The following is an 18,043-nucleotide window of genomic DNA, read 5'->3' on the forward strand; positions in this document are numbered from 1 at the left end:
AAGAAAGCCACCAAGATAAACAACATAAAAACTCGATAAAATGACTGAAAACTGAAAAAAAAAATAATAAATAAATAAATTTAAAAATAAGACAAAAAAATACTTTAAAAATCACTATGCCAACAATACCATTCATGGTAATAATAATCATGCTTAAATTAAACATGCTTCTATTGAAGGAAAGTAATTCTAAATCGATTTCATGTTCATTCTGGAATTTCAAAATATATTATAAATATCAACCTTTTCAAAATTATGTTTAATAATATCTCAAACGTTAAGTACATTGTAAAATGCAAACATCAACCCTTTCAAAATTACGTATAAACAAATAGATTCGAAAATATTTCAATTTTTCATAATTTTCTAAATAAAATTCTTGATAATTAAATTAAAAAAATAAAATAAACTTCTACACCAAACCAAGTCGATTCAAGAACCGATTAGCTCTAGTTCCACAATAGCTTACACCGAAACAAGTCCATTCTAGAATCGTGGTCATATCCATCAGGTCCACAAACTTCCGATGAGCCAAATCCAGATAGCAGAAAGCAATAATATATGAACTTATTATGGCCAATATTTGACTTTAGAACAAAATTTATCGAGTCGAAATAAATAAAGGCCAATTCAGTTCCAGTAAGAAACTCAAATACTACTAAATTACACGAATGCCAAAATGTCAACGACAAATGTATTCACATGTTTGAGTAGTCCATTTACAAAACATCTACAGTATATCATCGTCTGGTTGAGGATATATTGAAGCATCCTCAAGCGGCAGAGAAGGTGGAGTTCCAGGTGGGATAGAAGCCGCACCATTCTCACCAGCATGTATGCACAAGGCTTCTGCATCCCTAAGGGTTGTATCGAGGTCAATGCGATCACTCAGCTCATTGATGAATTTTAGGAGTGTATCGAAATCCATTTGTTCTCCCATTATTATAGCACGGTGTCTTTTGAGGATCGCGACACAAACATATAGGTGAAGATGCTCATTTGGATAATGGGTCCATAGTACCTCCCACAGACGCATTGTCTTCTCATATTCAAATTCCCTGCAAACATTAGTCACCCACTTAACAATCAGAATCGAATACCTAGCCACACTATGATGTTTAATGCGCTGCACTGTATGGATTGTGAAAAACTAAAACTGTAGATTAAGGTTGCTTCAATCTGCTGTATCCAAAACTTTTTCGCTTTCTTAGTTTCTCTCTCCTTAGATGCATGGATAACACTAAGATCCAGTGTTCTAAAAAACGGTATGCGGTAGACAGGCAGCCGCTCACCATCTAACGCCAAGGCGATTAGGCGGCCGCCTAGATCACTACTAAGATCTCTCGCAATGGAGCCCAAAATGAAATTGAGGTACTTAACTGAAATGAGAAAAAAAAAATAACAGCGACAAAAGTAACCATAACCACGGAAAAAATTGAAGAATCCGAGAAAGTAAACACAAACGTTTAAATGTTCAGGATTTTATCCGGGGTACGTAAGAAAATTTCATTAGATAAAACAAAAACATTAAATAGATAAGATTCAAAGCAGCAGTAGCACTTGCCTCTTAAACTGTATAAGAATCCAGCGAAAACAGAAGAAATAGTTCAAGCAATCATTCTGCGCAAAATAGTTATGCAATGGGCTGTCCAACAACTCGACCAGCTGCATGAAATAGAATTTCATTTTACTCACTAAAACGAAAAGAAGAGCCAATTTATTGGCCATGGCGCCAGAACTAAACTAAAAACATTGAACAAATGTATGAAACCATAAGAAGCGAAGTGAGGCAAATATAAATACTAGAGCAAAATCCATAACTCAAACTCTTTAAGTAAATGTTCAACCATTCCTTCAAACAAATATTATATAACTAGAAACCTCTATATTTAGTAGGTGGACACGTTTGCATAGATTCGTCAACAAAATTGAAGTTTTTCCCCCCGAGAAAAATTTGATCAACTCACTCAAAAAAAAATTTAAAATTTGCAGCTTCTGCATAAAACAGTTTTAGGTAGAAAATCTCATCCGAGTACAGAATATGTCAAGAAGAAAGAAAATTAAGGAAAAACAAGGCAACCATACTTCAAGTCTAGGCATCTGTCCTGTTGATCAAGATCATATTCCTAAACAATCAGATGGCACTAGATTTACAACAATAGCCAGATATAGCTCTGACACTCCTATCAAAGCAACATCTCATGAAACAAACTAAGTTTACAGATCATGATTCAACAAACTAAATCCACAAAGACATAGAGAAACATATAGTAAAAGAGAGAGAAAGGACCTTTGATAATGCAAAAAGTTGAGAATGCATCCCACTTTGGTCGCGATTGAAATTTGGTCCAAGGCGTTCCATAAGAGAAACAAAGCACCAAAAGGACTCGGATTCATCACCCATGACAAACAAGATTGGGGATAGAAGATCACTCATGCCCTGAAAGTCAAACAAAAAGCTTAAGAAGCAGCAAATCGGTGTAACGACAATGACGATCATGAATAGATTTCTCAAGCCCTTGTCCGCTTAACAATAAAAATACAAGCCGATTACCTGGCAATAGCCAAGATCAAAGTTGTAAAACGAGTAGGTCAGCAGAATGTCACGCAAGAGATACACATTTGAATTTTCATCGCCATCATAGAATAAGAGTGACCTATCAGTCCTCACCTTCAAGTAGAAAATAAAACAAATTATTAATAGTGGTGCATCCTGCAACATCATGATATATAGTATATATACACACAACACACACATACACAAGCCAAGAAAAATGTGTGCCACTAGAATGTACCACATCCTTGTCGATAAGGCCTTTCCTCTCCCTGAATTTTGTAAATCTTTTTGCCTGCTCCGGTGAAATGCTCTAAGAAAAGAAAAACATGAACCTGTTAAGCTAGGTCATTAAATTAAAATAGCAAACTGTTAAAATGTAACATAACACCAAAATTGAGATCTTAAAGAATACCATTGACCGAATTCACATGTTGCATATACATTGCTATTATATCAACATCACATTAATACTTTGTAAATCAAAGTTCAATGCATTAAATCATTGTTAGAGCTAGCGGCATTTTGTAAAATTAATAAAATATAAAGAGATCAACAGAGAATTAATTTTTGATGTTATAAATTTTTTTAATCTCTATCTAATTATATTCACATGGATTTTGTAGTTACCATTAAAAAGGAGGGGGCGCAACAAAAATAGACCAAGATAGTTAGAAACATTCCTCAAATAAGCCAGTGCATCCTTTCCAGTCTCAGTCATTACATCCATCTTCAGTTTTAGTCCTTATAGAATCATGCCTCTGGCCCTCTTAGGCATTTTCACTTCACATTAGATATGTTGTTCTAATGGACCCTCAAGCTATGATAAAGCAAAATAAGCCTTCTAATCTCAATGACCCACCCTAGATCACTCTTTCCCATCTTGACTCCAAATTTCAGAAGTAATCAGTTTAAACAAATGCCACAAACAATAAGATAAAAATGTTGAAGATATCAGGCCATAAATAAATTACCGTCAACATTGAAGGAGTGCGGGTCAAGAGATGGATAAGAGAAAATGGTATATCTATCATTGATAGATATTTCATCAGAAAGTTACATTGCGATGCAAAAATGGCCAAGTAATGTGAATATGTCACTTCATATAAAAAAATTAAGTGCTAAATAATCTCAATAAGTATCTAAAGAACCAAACTCCGAGGCTCACTAGACAGTGTTCAAGTGATGATGTAAAAGAAAAGAAAAGGTCAATTGTTCCCGTAAACAATAAACAGCAGTATAATTAAGAAAAAATCACAGGGAAAAAAGGCAACAAATGCTGATATAAACAACTTACCTGCCACTGTTTTTTAATTCTTTCATATTCCGTCTTCTTTATTGATGTGAGGTATTCCCTCTCTGCATACGTTGAATCATATGAATAGTATCCTAATAAAAAAGTCCAAACCTGCAAATGATAATAAAATTCACATCATTCACAAAAGGAAACAAACTATAATTCAAAACACAAAATGAAGCAATCATGTATGTCTTTTTCAATGCACGAACCTCCTTCCGCATATTGTGCTCAACTCCCCCGTAGAAGATTCTCTTCCTGAGTGCTTGTGAATCCATTACTCGCCCTTCTGAATCCAAGAATGTAGTCCACTGCAAGTACATATTTTTTATTCAATTATAGATGGCAATACATAATCAGAAATTTCTAGTTACGAAAATCAAAATAACCGACTCTGGCTGTCCAAGTCATGGAAAAAAGGAATATAACAGACATATTATGTATATCCAATAGAAAATCAAGTGAAAATAGGATACGACTAACGAGCGATCAATAAGTCTGTTCTTTCTTTGTTTCATCTTGTTGGAGCCAGCTTCGATACATTGATATCACTCAAAAACATGGTATATCATGTGAGACTACAACATTAAAAGCCCATTGTTACAGTTTACGGTCGTGTTATCAAGAAACATGCGATCTGGCAGAATGATGAAAGGCAGAAAAAAAAGGCAGAAATGAGATTCTGCAACTCAGTAGAAATATCTTTAATTAACAAATTGTTTACCAATACTAATTGTAAATCTGTAGAATAAGGTGATGGATTACATACCAGAAAACACACAGTTCAGATTTCTGAGAAGCTTACATCATATAGGAATAAAAAGAACGGTTCTTTAGCCAAGTGGTTAATTATCTCATCTCATCCTGGTGATTTTTGTCCCCGTAAATGCATCATTTATTTGGTACTCAGTATTTTTAGAGTTTTTAGGCACTGATTACTTGGCAATTAAATTAGAGTAGCTAACACAATAAGCTTACATGAAAATACATATTTGAAAAATACTTGTGAACTGTAAATATGTTCATATTTTGATTGCATGAATACCAATATTAATGAATCAGAGTTATCCGATATAATCCAATTAACTCAATCAGGACAAAAAAACCAATAAACCCGATATACGCACATCTCTACCTACACATGCGACTATAACAAATAGCACAAAATGCATGCAACTTCAGTTTTTATTCTGAACACTAGTATGTACAAGATAACACCATTTTTGGTTCATGCACATGAAAGGGAATATACTAAAATACTTTTGTGTTGGAGTTACGAAGTAACTGCTATGTTTTACCAGAGGTTATTCATGTCATGCCTCGACTATTTTGGAAAATCCACTCAATAAAAAAAACATCAAAAGGCACAAATGAATTATAAGAAGAGATTATTCACAAACAAAAATAAACGATCGCATAACTTAGAACCATGCTCATAAGCGAGACCAAAAAATGTCATGTACCTCTTCATGCCCCAATGGTGGCTGACGTGGTTTTCCCCATGCTAGCGATAATTTATCAAACTGTCAAGAAAAAAATGGTCTAAATAAAAGGGTGAAAGAACACAAAGACGGTGAAAATCTAAGATAATAATAATGACTTGCTTATGGACATTTTAATACTGGAAATACAAACAATTAATTCACTATGCTCCCCATTAAGTAAATAACACTGAACATTCGATGAAGAAAAGGAGAACAATTTAGTTAAAAGATGAGTCATACCAATAAAATAAAGTTGAAAGACATTAACAAAACCAAAAATCCTAATACATACCTCCTTACAAATGCAAGCTCAATTATTACCAAATCGATGGTTGCTTCCTCACAAAATTAATTTCCTAGACAAGGTTATCTGTATGATTGGAACCAAACTCGGAGATTGGACATACTAATTTGATAACACTAGGCGGTATCTTTGGACAGTTATCTCTGACCCAGAATCAATATAAAAAAATGCCAGGAAACCATGAAATTTCCAACAGGTAAGTTTTATACAAGCGATCCTCCTTTCCATAATGAAACAAGACTCTATCAAGGGAATATGCATTGACCAAGTCCAAGCCAATAACTGCCGTAAGATAGTATGCAAGCTTTATGCAGAATTATTGATTGTCAACGAACTACATTACAAATTCAAGAATCAAACATCATTTATGCCTCCATGGAATCCTCCTAGATATATCTCCAAAAAGGAACATTTAACCAAATAAGGAATTCTTCATGGTTACATTGCACTAACTCGGATCCACTAAAGTTGAGTTTCTAGGAAACTGTGAAAGAGTGGAATGGATAAATGATGCATTACCTCCAATGGATCAGATGCTACAGGAACTTTTTTGGATTCATTAGATGCTGTGATAAGGTGATGATCTGGAAAAGACTGATCAGGCTTCCTCCCATCATTAATGAAAAAGCCATCAATATGACCATCCCAAAAGAGCTGGGAAGTTGTTTCTCGAGCAAATCTAGTGACAAGTGAAAATTTCTCCAGGACTTGTATTGAAAGGTCCCGAGCGGGATCATGATGTTTCTGCCTTTGTCGACCATTTTGCTGATAACTGTCAACATCATTTTCTTGATGAGCACTTGAGGGAAATTCACTAGCAGCAAGAGATGGGGATGGGGCATTTGCAACAGAAACAGCCATAGGAAGCTCCAAGGAAGACAGAGTTCGCTGTAAAAGCAAAAGATTGCTATTTATCTATCAGCCTGATTAATGGTAATTGTGTAAGCCATTTTGAGTCATTAACAGGCTGAGACATGGGGGAGGGGGAGGGGGAGGGGGAGGGGGAGGGGTGGGGGGAATTCAACCTACTGCTTTGACTATCTTGTTCGGATAAAGAACATATTATTTCGAAATTCCAATTACCTGGAGAGGATTTTGAAAATCATTCACCAGAAAAACATTTGCATCTTCTGCTGACCTAGAAATGTATTATCAAATTAGCGTCTATCGACAAGCAAATCAAACCAAAAAAAAAAAATGCTTACATATTGTACATCAACCAATATGATGGAGAAATTCTCATTTTTTATTCTGTTTTAGAAAAATAAAATTCACAAATGCAGTAAAATATCTATTTTAACATGGAAAAGTGTAATACATTATATATATCAAATAAAATCTCTGTTTTCCATCCAACAAAAATTTATCTTTTTTTAAGCTTCTCAAACATAGTAGAGGAAAGATAATTTATATCAACACTTTGCTTATCATCCTTTCTCCTTGTATATTATTTACTTCCATCATTTATCTACGTTAAGATGAACTATAAACTTCTAACGTGCAGTCGACAATACAATTTGTATTATTTTTCTTCATATAAGAATTTCAACTGCAAATAAAATAATGGAATGCAGTTTAACTGAATAGTTAATGTAATTATTCTCAAAAAACTGGCAAAACCTCAAAATGACAGTTTTCCCCAATCATTTCCCGTTATCGAGCCCTTTTGGTCAGCATCAGTTACTGATCTAAAGAAAATCCTGGATAACATAATCCGTATTCCTAGAGTATTTAGCCAGTATCCAAAATCAATTCAAATTTTAACTCGACATACCTTATATCTAAACCATTATTACACTGATTATCAACGAGAAATCAAAGATTTGAGTACTAGAAAACTGACAGAGTTACCAGAAAAAATTAACTCCGTGGCAAGTTCGAATTTATTATGTGGCTTTTATAACAAAATACATAGAGTGTCATACAGACTTATATATACCATTCTTCATTCCATTTCTTCACTACTAAGGTATGAACTTTTGTTCATAGCAAGAAGCAAATTGAACATTCCGTGGTAAGCTATTGAAATAGAGAAAAAAGCCAGGCATTGCATGCTTTCAGACTCCAGCAGCTCTTGGGAAAATTTCTAACAGGAGCTGTTGTTTATGGAAAATTCCAGAAAGAGCAGCGAATGCAACCAATAAATAAATTATTTTGGTTGTGGTCCTTTTGGATAGACGCTACACCCAGAAAACCATCGGTAATGCGTATAATCGAGCCATTTGAATGCTTAAGGATAGATAGACATAATTGCTTTTATTATGTTAAAGAAGCTACAGCATACTTACCTCACAAGGACAACGTGCTGCTTAGCAGTTGTTATAAATTCTCTGACTCCTCCATTGTAGAAATAAAGAGGAGGAAAAGCTAGTCCTGAAATTGTTATAGGAGATGAGATACGATGAGTAACAATTAACGTCAAGATGGAAATATATACGATATACAATAACCCATGCGTAAAGCTGCTTCAGCGAACAGTACACGATGACATCTATGAAATTTAAGGCATTATAAAAACAATATGCCACATATTTACAAAAAAGTAAAATGACAATCAATCATAAATAAGAATTACAACACGAGTGAATAGACAATATCATCATGATACGATTACAAGCATTGATCCCAATAGTTAGAATAGACTACATGGATTACCTATCTTCAATGTGCTATTCCCAAAATTATAGTCTAAATTATCCCCAATTCAATAAAGACAAATTAACTTTATCTATAGTTAATTATGGCTCGGTCACTTTTGCTCATGGACAAACTTTCTATTTCCTGACTTCGTCATAACATAATAATAACAATTCATAAATGTCTGAAATCGTCATTTAGATGTGTGCACTATCTTAAATGGATGACCATAATCTTCTGTTTAATATCTTCCACACTCAACCTTTTCACAATAATAACCATTTCTCATTTGATCTCATCCACTTTAATTTTTACATTTCTGTAACACTGCATATATCATTTTTCAAGGTCCAATAATCACCATCACATATCATAGCCACGCACAACTGATTTACATGTTTCGGACCCAATTCTTAAGAGTTGTATCTTAGATGTTTCTATTTCAAAATTTTAAATCAACATCTTACTTACCATTCCAAATCGACTATTCAAACACAATTACTACACAACAACACTTATTCTTCATTTATTATAATAACTTTTCTCGCAATCCTTGAGTTGAAAATAGACAGAAGCCATGTGCCAGAATCTGTGCTCAAAAGGTACCATTACACAATAAATAGAAGCAATACCTGATGACATAACTACTATAACATACTGCCAGCCCAGGGTCGGAGTATGTCTACGTATGGAGCGAATATCTGAAAACGGCACAGCCCTGATAGTGTAGAGATTCTTATCTGCACATCATATCATAATTAAACTAAAGCAACCAATTTCAGTAAATGTGTGTGATGTGCCATCTTACATAATTCACGTTAACCGAGGCCCGACCTTTCTCAGACAACCTAGCGCTCGAGCTTTGACCTTTGTAAGGAATCCATGTCTACAGAGGAATTAAAAGATCATTTGAAAGTCTAAAGCACGATGAAGTAGCTCATCAAGAAAGCTCGCCCATAAAAGCCATCACAACAGTCAAACAATCCTAAATTCCAAGAAGTAAACACTCCTTCTCCAACATAGATAGAAAAACGCAATACCATGAAAAGAGAGTTCCCTTGCTTGATCAACTTCAACCGGCCGCTGATTCTCTCGGAAGCATATTGCGTGGGATGAATTGCCACGTTATCCTTTGTATATACAATCTCCGCACCATCCAAGTCACTGGATGAGCTTCGTTTACCGCTATCACTCCGGTTCACGACACCAGAACCCTAATCACAAAAACAGAGTACAACGAATATGGTGAAATTCCTGCATACAATTAAGCGATCCATATCTCAAATGGACATAGAGTCTGATCACGATCCAATTCAAGTCCTACGTCAATCGCCAAACCTTCCATTACTACAACAATCATGCACCATCAAACAAAATATGAGCAAACGACGCCTGTGTAAATTAATTACCTGTTGAATCGATGCAGCATAGTCTGCATCATCTGACAAATCATGGACTTCCGTTTCGTGCATCGCCGCTAATGTATCTGTGTGAGATGGGGGAGACATTGAATATATGGTTGATTTACTTGTAAGCGAAGGAAGAGAGAGAGGAACGAGGGGGCGGGGTGTTTCTACTTTCACGGCCACGCGCTCGAAGACAGAGATATTGGATTATATATTTTTAAAATCGAAAATCAAAAAAATCAAATTAAATTACACAGATCGATCCCCTAATTTTGGATTGTCGTTTCGTCGTTTGAAGATGATTTAAAATCACAATTAACCAACATTTATTTAACACTCACAAACAACTGAATAAATGTTTTTAAAAAAAAAAACAAACAAACTGGATAAAATTATAATTATAATATTATAAATATAATAAATGGATAAATTCGCTAAAAAAACAGGCAACGACTTATACGTGGCCTTTGGTGCTTCATAGTTACGTCACAACCCTGTCAGCCAATGACCACCCTAATCACTATAATAGGACAAATCCGCCATAGAAATGCGTGAAGAGAAACGGAAAATGAGAGATTGGAGAAGAAATTATAGAAATGAATTGGGGAAATAAATTTTAAATTTTAATAATTGTACAACAATAACGATTATATTATGAATCGGGGAACCGAATGATTCGATTCCCATATTCTTGACGGGAATCAATAATCACTCCTTCGAATCCGTATTAAAGATAATTTTTCGGTGATTCTGCATGAGAAAAGTGGTGTTGGAGAGATTGGAGACCGAGTAGTGGAAGGATTTTTCTTTGTTTTTGGCGAAACATGTCTGCCATAGTGTGCGGGAAGAGATCGAATTTCTTCGAGGAGTCGCCGTCGTCGCCGCCAGTCGCCAAGAGAATCCGCTGTTCTTCATCTCCTTCCCGGAATTTCTCTCCGCCGAGGTCTACCGCTTTCAACTGCGTGGTCTCTGATACATATTCACCGATCGATCGTCTTTTTACTCTTTTTCCTGATATGGAAAAGCAGGTCTTTTTTATTTCTTTATTTATTTATTCAGCTATTGATTCTGAAGATCTTCTTCCTGATTTTTAGATTTCTAGCTTTTCGAATTCTTATATGTTATTTCTAATTTTTGGTTGATGATAGATTCACATAGAGCCCTTACAAATTTGATAATTGATCAGCAGTATTTATTGATTTTCCGAGATCAAGAGTTTGAAATGTAATACCATTTGTGCCTCACTGTCGCCCGTGCGTTTCTTATGGACTTCGCATATATGCAACTGGTTTGATCATGTTTACGAAATGAAGGGGAGAATATTCATCCTATTTAGTTATGAGTGTGCTTGTTCCCTGAAAATATAAGGAAGACAGATGGCTGAGAAAAGTTGAAGAAGAGAGAAGTTCAGTACAGCGACAGTGAATAGCTTCCATTTTTAAATGTATTTACCAGCTCTTGCATGAAATACTTTCAGCAAAGGTGCAGAATGTGAAGTGAAAAATTAACAGCTCAAATTGCTCGAGGATTACAGTGGTTATCTTCAGTGTCATGTTCATATTACTTTAAAACTCGTGCCTTCTGATGACACCCAATTCCCCTTCTTGGATCTTACTTAGATCGCCCTTTGCATAGTCATTTTTGTCTTCCACAGCAAGTGTACTTGTTTGTAAGGACCATAGATTGCTTATTCTTAGACTGTCAGGCTGTCCCCACTCCCCTGAATTATACTAAGCGGCATTTTGTTTATCCTTGAAATTCTGGGTGCGGCATTAAAAGTAAAATCCTGCTTGTTTTTGCAAATAAAGTTCATGAAATGCATCAATACCTTTGGAAGACCTTTCACATTTCTATATTGACGATAGCAAAATACCATGGCAAGCTGGGAATTGTCAGAGGTCACACATTATTCTCAAGTCATCTGGAATTTTCAGTTCCTGAATATGGGCGGAATTGCTTGATCTTTTATCCTTATATTACTAGGATACAGATGCAAGGTTATTGTCTGATTTAGAGTTTTCATTACCAAATGTAGGAGTTGTTGGATGGTCAATTGCTGCAATGCATCTGAAAAATAGTTGAATATTTTGAATTTATACACCTCATTGATGTGGTATCGCAATTAAGTAAAATTGCTACATAATGTTACAAGATAGGATATTTTGCTTATAGAATCGTATCCTAGTGAAAGCTTGCTCGTAGTTATAAAAAGAGATTTCAATTTTTTTGTTACTTACCAAATTTGCTTACTACTTTCTTACATGTACGACTATCCAAATGTCTTAACTGTGCATCTAGATTTGTTTGGTGTGGGTATGAGGCTTATATTTTTATGTTTTATAAAGTGCAATGATCTAAAAAGAGGTCATAGGATGATCTGTTATAAGGTTAGTTTTCAATATTAAAGTTGTGATTTTAGAAAGCTTGTTAGAGTTGCTCAAAAAAATAACTAAAAATAAAGCTTCTTAGAGGCAGTTTGATTGATCGCTTTGTAAAACATCATATGAGATGTCTCTAAGTGTTTTAAATCTTATAATGCTTTAAATAAGCTGCTAAGAGGTTCTAAAATCTTTCAAAAAATTCAGATGATGCGACTTATTTTGTGATCTTATGAACTTTAAGCGAAATAACCAAAATAACACCAACACGTTTCAAAATCATCTTATAATCTCAAATGACTTATTTTATACAAAATGTTTTCGGAATGTAATTTTAAATAAGATGGACTGACTATTAAGTTGTTAAAGTAGTTTACAAGCTTTAAAATTTTATATGATGTTTAAATTAAGTTTAGATGGAAGGGCTCTTAATTAGGTACTCTTTCCATTAAATGGAAATTAATGGAAATAGTTGGAGAGTTAAGATTACTAAAACGGCTTTTGGCATAAATATATTTTCTTTTAGACCAGTCTGCACTAAAAATGTGAACATTTTGTTTGGTTCCGATCTTGGAAACCTAACTTTGCACTCCCCATATTAAACAAACATTAGCATCTCACTTTCTCTCCCTTTTCAAAACATGTTTTAATACGTCCCAACATAATTATCGCTTTTAATTCAAATTTTCAGCCTTTCTCAAAAATTCTTTATTTTGTATGAGATTCTAGCTTAACAATATTTTAAATTTTAAAAAAACCTCATTTCTTGTAATTATTTGCACAAATATGATTACACATATTGTCTAGTAATTCCCACCATATAAAATCATGAGTGTGACCCTATGGCAAAACATTTTCCTATGTAAAGCAAATCAAAACCTCCATTTTTCATCCCATAAAACCATTCTCCTTAAACCCAGAAAAAAGAATCCAATCACTGCCGAGATGTTTCACAGTACTCACCTTATTAATCCAGGGACCACCGTTGTTTCTTCAACTGTTGCACCATTGGTAGAGGTATCTCCAATGCTAAATAACTCTGTGACATAAAATTGCTATGTTAGGCATCAATTTTAGATTTTTTGTTTTTGAATTTCATTATGCTTTGCTGTGACACGCCAAAGTAGGTATGATTTTTTGGTCCCCTACGAGTGGGTGTAAGCTCACTAGTTTTTTATGTGGAATTTGCATAATATATCTCAATTGGAACTTCTATAGATGGATAAGTTGATCATTTGTTATCCTTCGCTATTTTTGGTGGTGTTGGACTAATCAATCAATCAATTACGAATGCTTTTGATTCGCAGTTTCTGGAGAAAGTCCTTGAAGAATCCGGTGACAACCTGGATTCTGCTATCAAAGGATTAAATGATCTTCATTTGAGTACGGCAACGATCACATCTAATGTTATCCAGAGCATTAACGCTCAATTTTCGTTTCAAGGTTTTTCTACTTTTGGCATCCTTATTAAAAGTCTCTCCTTATGGTACTTCATTAACTGATATATGCTTATTGCTTCAGTTGCTGTTTTTTTTGGCATGGATCAATTAATTTTTGCATATTACCAGATCCATAATAATCACCCTGGTAAAAAATGTTAAAGATATTGTGGTTGCCTACCTGTTTATTAGATATGGTGGCCGTTGTGGAATTCTCCGACATTCTGTAGTCTGACGCAGTCCACTGTTTCGATATTCCAATGCCTATCATTTTTCTTAATTGATTTCTGCGCAACTGTATCTACTTCTCAGTTGAGTGGATTCCTCTCTTCCAAAAACTGCTTCAAAGATGTCACTTTCGAGCTTGTTATTCTCTATGTTTATAACCATCTAGCACCTTGGGGGCACTTTATGATTTTTTTACACCATTTATGCTTACTCCTTGTCTTTTGCATCAGCTCCTGCAATGGACAAATAATTTCGTCTAGCATCTAATTTTATGTGATGCAGGTTAGTGGGGAAAAAAGCCGTTCCCTGTTCTGTAATCTCGGATGAGTGACATACTTCTGTTATCTTGTCTTTGATGTCACGTCAATGGTGCTTCAATGTCATGGTTTAAAGGCTGGTGTAGTAAGTCATGAATTACTAAGTAAAAGTTCTTTTTGGAAAGCGGAGGCAAAGAGAGCTAATAGTATACCATAGGGAAAGAGCATCTTAGTTTTTTTGTTGACACGTATAATTTTTAGTCCACATAACACAGGTTAGTTTAATTTAATTAGGAACTTTGAAATTGCACAATTCTTTTACTTAATACAAAGACTTTTATGTATCGTGTTGCTTAAAATTATGAACTTTGAAATTGCACAATTCTTTCTTGTTGGTGTTATTTTTCCGGTCATATGAGGCATAAATTGTTAATAATTAGCTGTTGGGTAAAACTAAAATTTCTACAGAAATTTCTTTTGGTAAAATTACGTACACTGATTTTGAAGTACTGTTTCTCCCACATACTTCATTCATCAAAATTTCACATGAAGCAGAAATTTTTTAGGAAATTTATGAATTAAGAACACGGATTATATGTTCAAAGCTGTCAAGAAACTGAATTCAGATCATAAATTGCTTATAAACTTGTACCTGATTTCTGATTGATCTGCTCTTATGTTCCGTTTCTTTCTGGATTCTCAAGCTGCTTATAAGGGTATTCAAGCTTAATTTTTATTTTTATTTTTTGGAAAAATAGCTGGTAATCTGAAGGTATATCTTCTCATAGAGCTGTCTCTGCTGGGCACCTTATAGAAGGCTGACGGATCCCCTGGTCCTAAGGTTCCCAGGATGGTTGTCTACCCCTGTAAGGAATATTTAAAATGGTGTAGCAACTGTGAAGTTGGTGCATCACCCAGGGGTGCTCATTTCTCCAGGAGTTGGTAGTCCATAGCTGGGTCCCCTCTTCCAACCAAAGAGCACTCAACGAACTGATTCTCCAAGACCTAGAGTTCTTTGTGTGCACAACAAAATAGCTCTATCGCGTTTCATTTCTTTTTTATTTTCATCACTGGCCATCTCTGTTTTGGTCCCTTTCTCGTGTTACCTCCATTTTTCAGCCTAAGTTTTCTTTCCATCTCACTGAGATGATTCCATAGCCTTATCTCGTCTTGGCACGTATTGCAAATCCTGTCGCAATTCTTAAAATGAATTTCAACATTTTCTGGCAATGTTACAGGATATTGAGAATTATCATACCCAAAAAATCATAGTTGAATGCTGAAATGTACTGAAGAAATCTTTTGAAGCTGAGAAGATTTAAATTTTTGGTTCTATAGTTACTCTTGCCATCTTCATACTGAACATAGATTGTGAGTTTTCATGTAACAGTCACGACATTGTGTAAATGTCCTTGTAAGCTTTAGTCATTTTATTAATATTTTGGTGCTTTCCTTTTACATTTAGTCAAGTCCTATTTATAGAGCCGATTGCTCACGAGAAGTTATTGCCTACTTTAATATATGAAATTTGGAGATCGAATATTGATGTATTTTGGTTTGATTGTGTTTTGTTCCATGACATAAGGTACAGTGGCAAATAATGTGGAGACTGCTCCAAGGAAGGAACTGCCTGCTGGAAGCAATCTCTCCGTGGATGGTACAGAGTGGGTCGAGCTCTTGGTTAGAGAGGTCACAGGAGCTTCAAATGTAGAGGATGCTAAAGAACGCGTGTCGCGAGCCCTTGAGTCCTTGGAGAAGTCTATTTGTGCAAATGCAACTGCAGAAGCTGCCCAGAGCTTTCAAAAGGTATATTCTGTAATTTATTGCTTGAAAACCTACTGTACAGAGTCCCATTGATAATGCCGATAATGTGTTTATTCAAGGGATGTCAGTTCCCCATCTAATTTTCTTTTCTTTCTTTCCCATTTGATGGTATCAATCTTCTCTAATTTTTCCTCCGCGTGGGTGATTTAAAGTTATATATTCTTGCTTTTTAATTTTTAAATCTGCTAATTATACTTTATAGGAGAACATTATTCTAAAGCAACAGCTGGAAGCGTTCATACAGGAAAATACTATTTTGAAGCGAGCAGTGTCAATCCAACATGAGCGCCAAAAAGAGTTTGAGGAAATGGGCCGGGAGTTGCATCAGCTGAAACAGTTAGTGTCGCAGTACCAGGAGCAGCTGAGGACGCTTGAGGTCAGATTCTTGGGCTAAACTTGTGAAATTGTGTGTTTTAATTCATTGGGGTGTTGAGGTCTTTGTCGTATCTCCTTACGTAAGTCCGACTTCATGGAAACTAACAGAAGAAAGCACATGACACTAAATCATGCCTTAGCTACAGTTTTTTTTTTTTTTTTTGCCTAATATTGTAAATTAAATCTTGAAATCGACTTTGTTTACTTAAAAAGGTCAAGTGAGTGGTTGCTATTTCGACAATAATTCCAACTAATCAAAAGCTCATGGTGGGTCTGCTTCTTTCTACATAGCGCTACTAAACAAAATATTTGGATCTCAGTCAGGCATATCATCATACCTTGTTATGTTCATCAGGTGAACAACTATGCCCTTGCAATGCACCTTAAACAAGCTCAACAAAGCAACTCGATATCTGGACGGTTCCACCCGGATGTGTTTTAGCAAATGAGGAACCCGGGGTTCGATTGTAACGCGGTTTCCTGGTATAATAAATAACTTTGTGATTCTATCGAGGTGTGCATTTGTCTTCGGTTTTAGTCTCTAGTTTGTGTGAGGCCTTTTTATTTGCTGTATATTCATCTGTGGCGTCTGTCCATCAAAATTTATTAAACTTGCAACATTTCATCCCTATTTCAATTGAATTTGATGATTAATAGGAGCCTTTGCTTGATTATTATTATAATATTTCTTATGAGATTTAGTTTATTTTAAAAGATATTTATGAATTTTCTTTTTCTTGAAAGGTATGAAGTTTTCTTTTTGAGGGAACGGTTTTTACTTTTTACCGTGACGATAAAGTCATATACGATTTTGTGTGGTAAGTTTATTAATTTATATTTAAATTGATATTTACGTGAATTAATGATTATGAGTGAGGCCTTATAAAGTTATAATGTATCATGCTTTCGATGTTGTTGTTTTTGTTATTATTATTATAATAATAATAATAATAATATGGTATTTTGGGAAGTAAATGAGATGTTTTGACAGTATAAATCGAGGGAAATATACATTGAAGATTGAAAATGAAAATGATATGGTAATATGTCGGTTTTATGTTGGGAAATCAAGTTGTTTGGAAAATGATCGAAAGCAAACACTGCTTTATTTATTTTGGTGAAGAAAGTATCAACGAAACTATCATTTATTTATTTTCTCAAAACAATCTGATAGTAACGCAATGACTTGTTATTATTATTCATACCAATAAAACCAGACCGACCCGACTCGAGATAATTAATAATTTTGACAGGAATCCTTGTTATGTGTGTAATGTGGATACCCTAACCTTGTCAAAGTCAGACTCCCTTGGAACTATTATTAAGTCTACTTCGGATGGTTCGATAAATAAAATAAACAAACGAAAATACTAAAAAAAGGAGTGAACACCACTTTTGGAGGTCATACATTACCCATTAGTATATTATTGTTACTTGGGAATTAATTAAGACTTGGTCCAAATCCAATCAATCTTTTTAAAAAATTGAATCACACCAACTCTATTTGAATGGCACAACAAACCGTATAATTTTGGTTTTTGTCTACAACATGTCGACTCCTATAACTACAATATGTTTGAATTAATCGAGATCCATGATAGGAAATACTCTCAAAATCGAAATCTCGTTTAAAATAATTTTTCAAACCGATAAATGATAAAGTAATTTTCAATGAGTAAGAAACGGACTTGCATTATTGTAAGTATCTTCTTCTGTCGTACTGAGGTCTAATCTGATATGCAAAAATGATTTGAGAATATAACGTATATTTTATAATTTATTCCAAATTACATGATTGATTTGTTTTATATACATGAATGGTTGTTCCCATGGTTTTGGAAATAGCAATTCCCTCCCTGT

At 34.6% G+C, this 18,043-nt stretch overlaps 2 protein-coding genes across 4 annotated transcripts; one reads left to right on the plus strand and one right to left on the minus strand.

Moving 5' to 3' along the window:
• Window positions 1-634: 634 nt before the first annotated feature.
• On the minus strand, window positions 635-9,894 carry LOC142546152 (uncharacterized). Its single transcript, XM_075653690.1, has 15 exons — window positions 9,686-9,894; window positions 9,317-9,490; window positions 9,111-9,162; window positions 8,909-9,016; window positions 7,928-8,012; window positions 6,723-6,777; window positions 6,159-6,527; window positions 5,315-5,374; window positions 4,064-4,162; window positions 3,852-3,962; window positions 2,796-2,867; window positions 2,555-2,671; window positions 2,291-2,440; window positions 1,565-1,665; window positions 635-1,058 (listed from the first exon to the last, which is right to left on the minus strand). The coding sequence occupies exons 1-15, from the start codon at window positions 9,782-9,784 to the stop codon at window positions 731-733; spliced, it is 1,980 nt and encodes a 659-aa protein (XP_075509805.1). The 5' UTR covers window positions 9,785-9,894; the 3' UTR covers window positions 635-730.
• Window positions 9,895-10,221: 327 nt separating this feature from the next.
• On the plus strand, window positions 10,222-16,842 carry LOC142546153 (uncharacterized). 3 transcript variants are annotated; one of them, XM_075653694.1, is made up of 5 exons: window positions 10,222-10,710; window positions 13,368-13,503; window positions 15,570-15,790; window positions 16,053-16,184; window positions 16,539-16,842. In XM_075653694.1, exons 1-5 carry the CDS (start codon window positions 10,507-10,509, stop codon window positions 16,623-16,625), a joined length of 780 nt encoding a protein of 259 aa, XP_075509809.1. In that variant the 5' UTR covers window positions 10,222-10,506; the 3' UTR covers window positions 16,626-16,842. The 3 variants fall into 3 exon arrangements, with proteins under 3 accessions (XP_075509809.1, XP_075509808.1, XP_075509807.1); XM_075653693.1 differs by having other exon boundaries at window positions 10,223-10,710; window positions 15,576-15,790; window positions 16,011-16,184; XM_075653692.1 differs by having other exon boundaries at window positions 10,224-10,710; window positions 16,011-16,184.
• Window positions 16,843-18,043: the final 1,201 nt, after the last annotated feature.

The sequence above is a fragment of the Primulina tabacum genome, chromosome 5, assembly GCF_025594145.1.
Source record: "Primulina tabacum isolate GXHZ01 chromosome 5, ASM2559414v2, whole genome shotgun sequence".
Taxonomy (NCBI): Eukaryota; Viridiplantae; Streptophyta; class Magnoliopsida; order Lamiales; family Gesneriaceae; genus Primulina; species Primulina tabacum.

What these genes read in the sequence shown, in the direction of transcription:
- LOC142546152 (XM_075653690.1), bottom strand. Translation starts at nt 9,784, where the DNA reads ATGTCTCCCCCATCTCACACAGATACATTAGCGGCGATGCACGAAACG. An exon ending in CACCATTGGGGCATGAAGAG is followed by an intron (nt 4,163 to 5,314) that starts GTACATGACATT and finishes ATGTACTTGCAG; the next exon opens with TGGACTACATTCTTGGATTC. An exon ending in AGCACAATATGCGGAAGGAG is followed by an intron (nt 3,963 to 4,063) that starts GTTCGTGCATTG and finishes TATCATTTGCAG; the next exon opens with GTTTGGACTTTTTTATTAGG.
- LOC142546153 (XM_075653692.1), top strand. Translation starts at nt 10,507, where the DNA reads ATGTCTGCCATAGTGTGCGGGAAGAGATCGAATTTCTTCGAGGAGTCG. An exon ending in TTCCTGATATGGAAAAGCAG is followed by an intron (nt 10,711 to 13,367) that starts GTCTTTTTTATT and finishes TTTGATTCGCAG; the next exon opens with TTTCTGGAGAAAGTCCTTGA. An exon ending in AGCAGCTGAGGACGCTTGAG is followed by an intron (nt 16,185 to 16,538) that starts GTCAGATTCTTG and finishes TATGTTCATCAG; the next exon opens with GTGAACAACTATGCCCTTGC.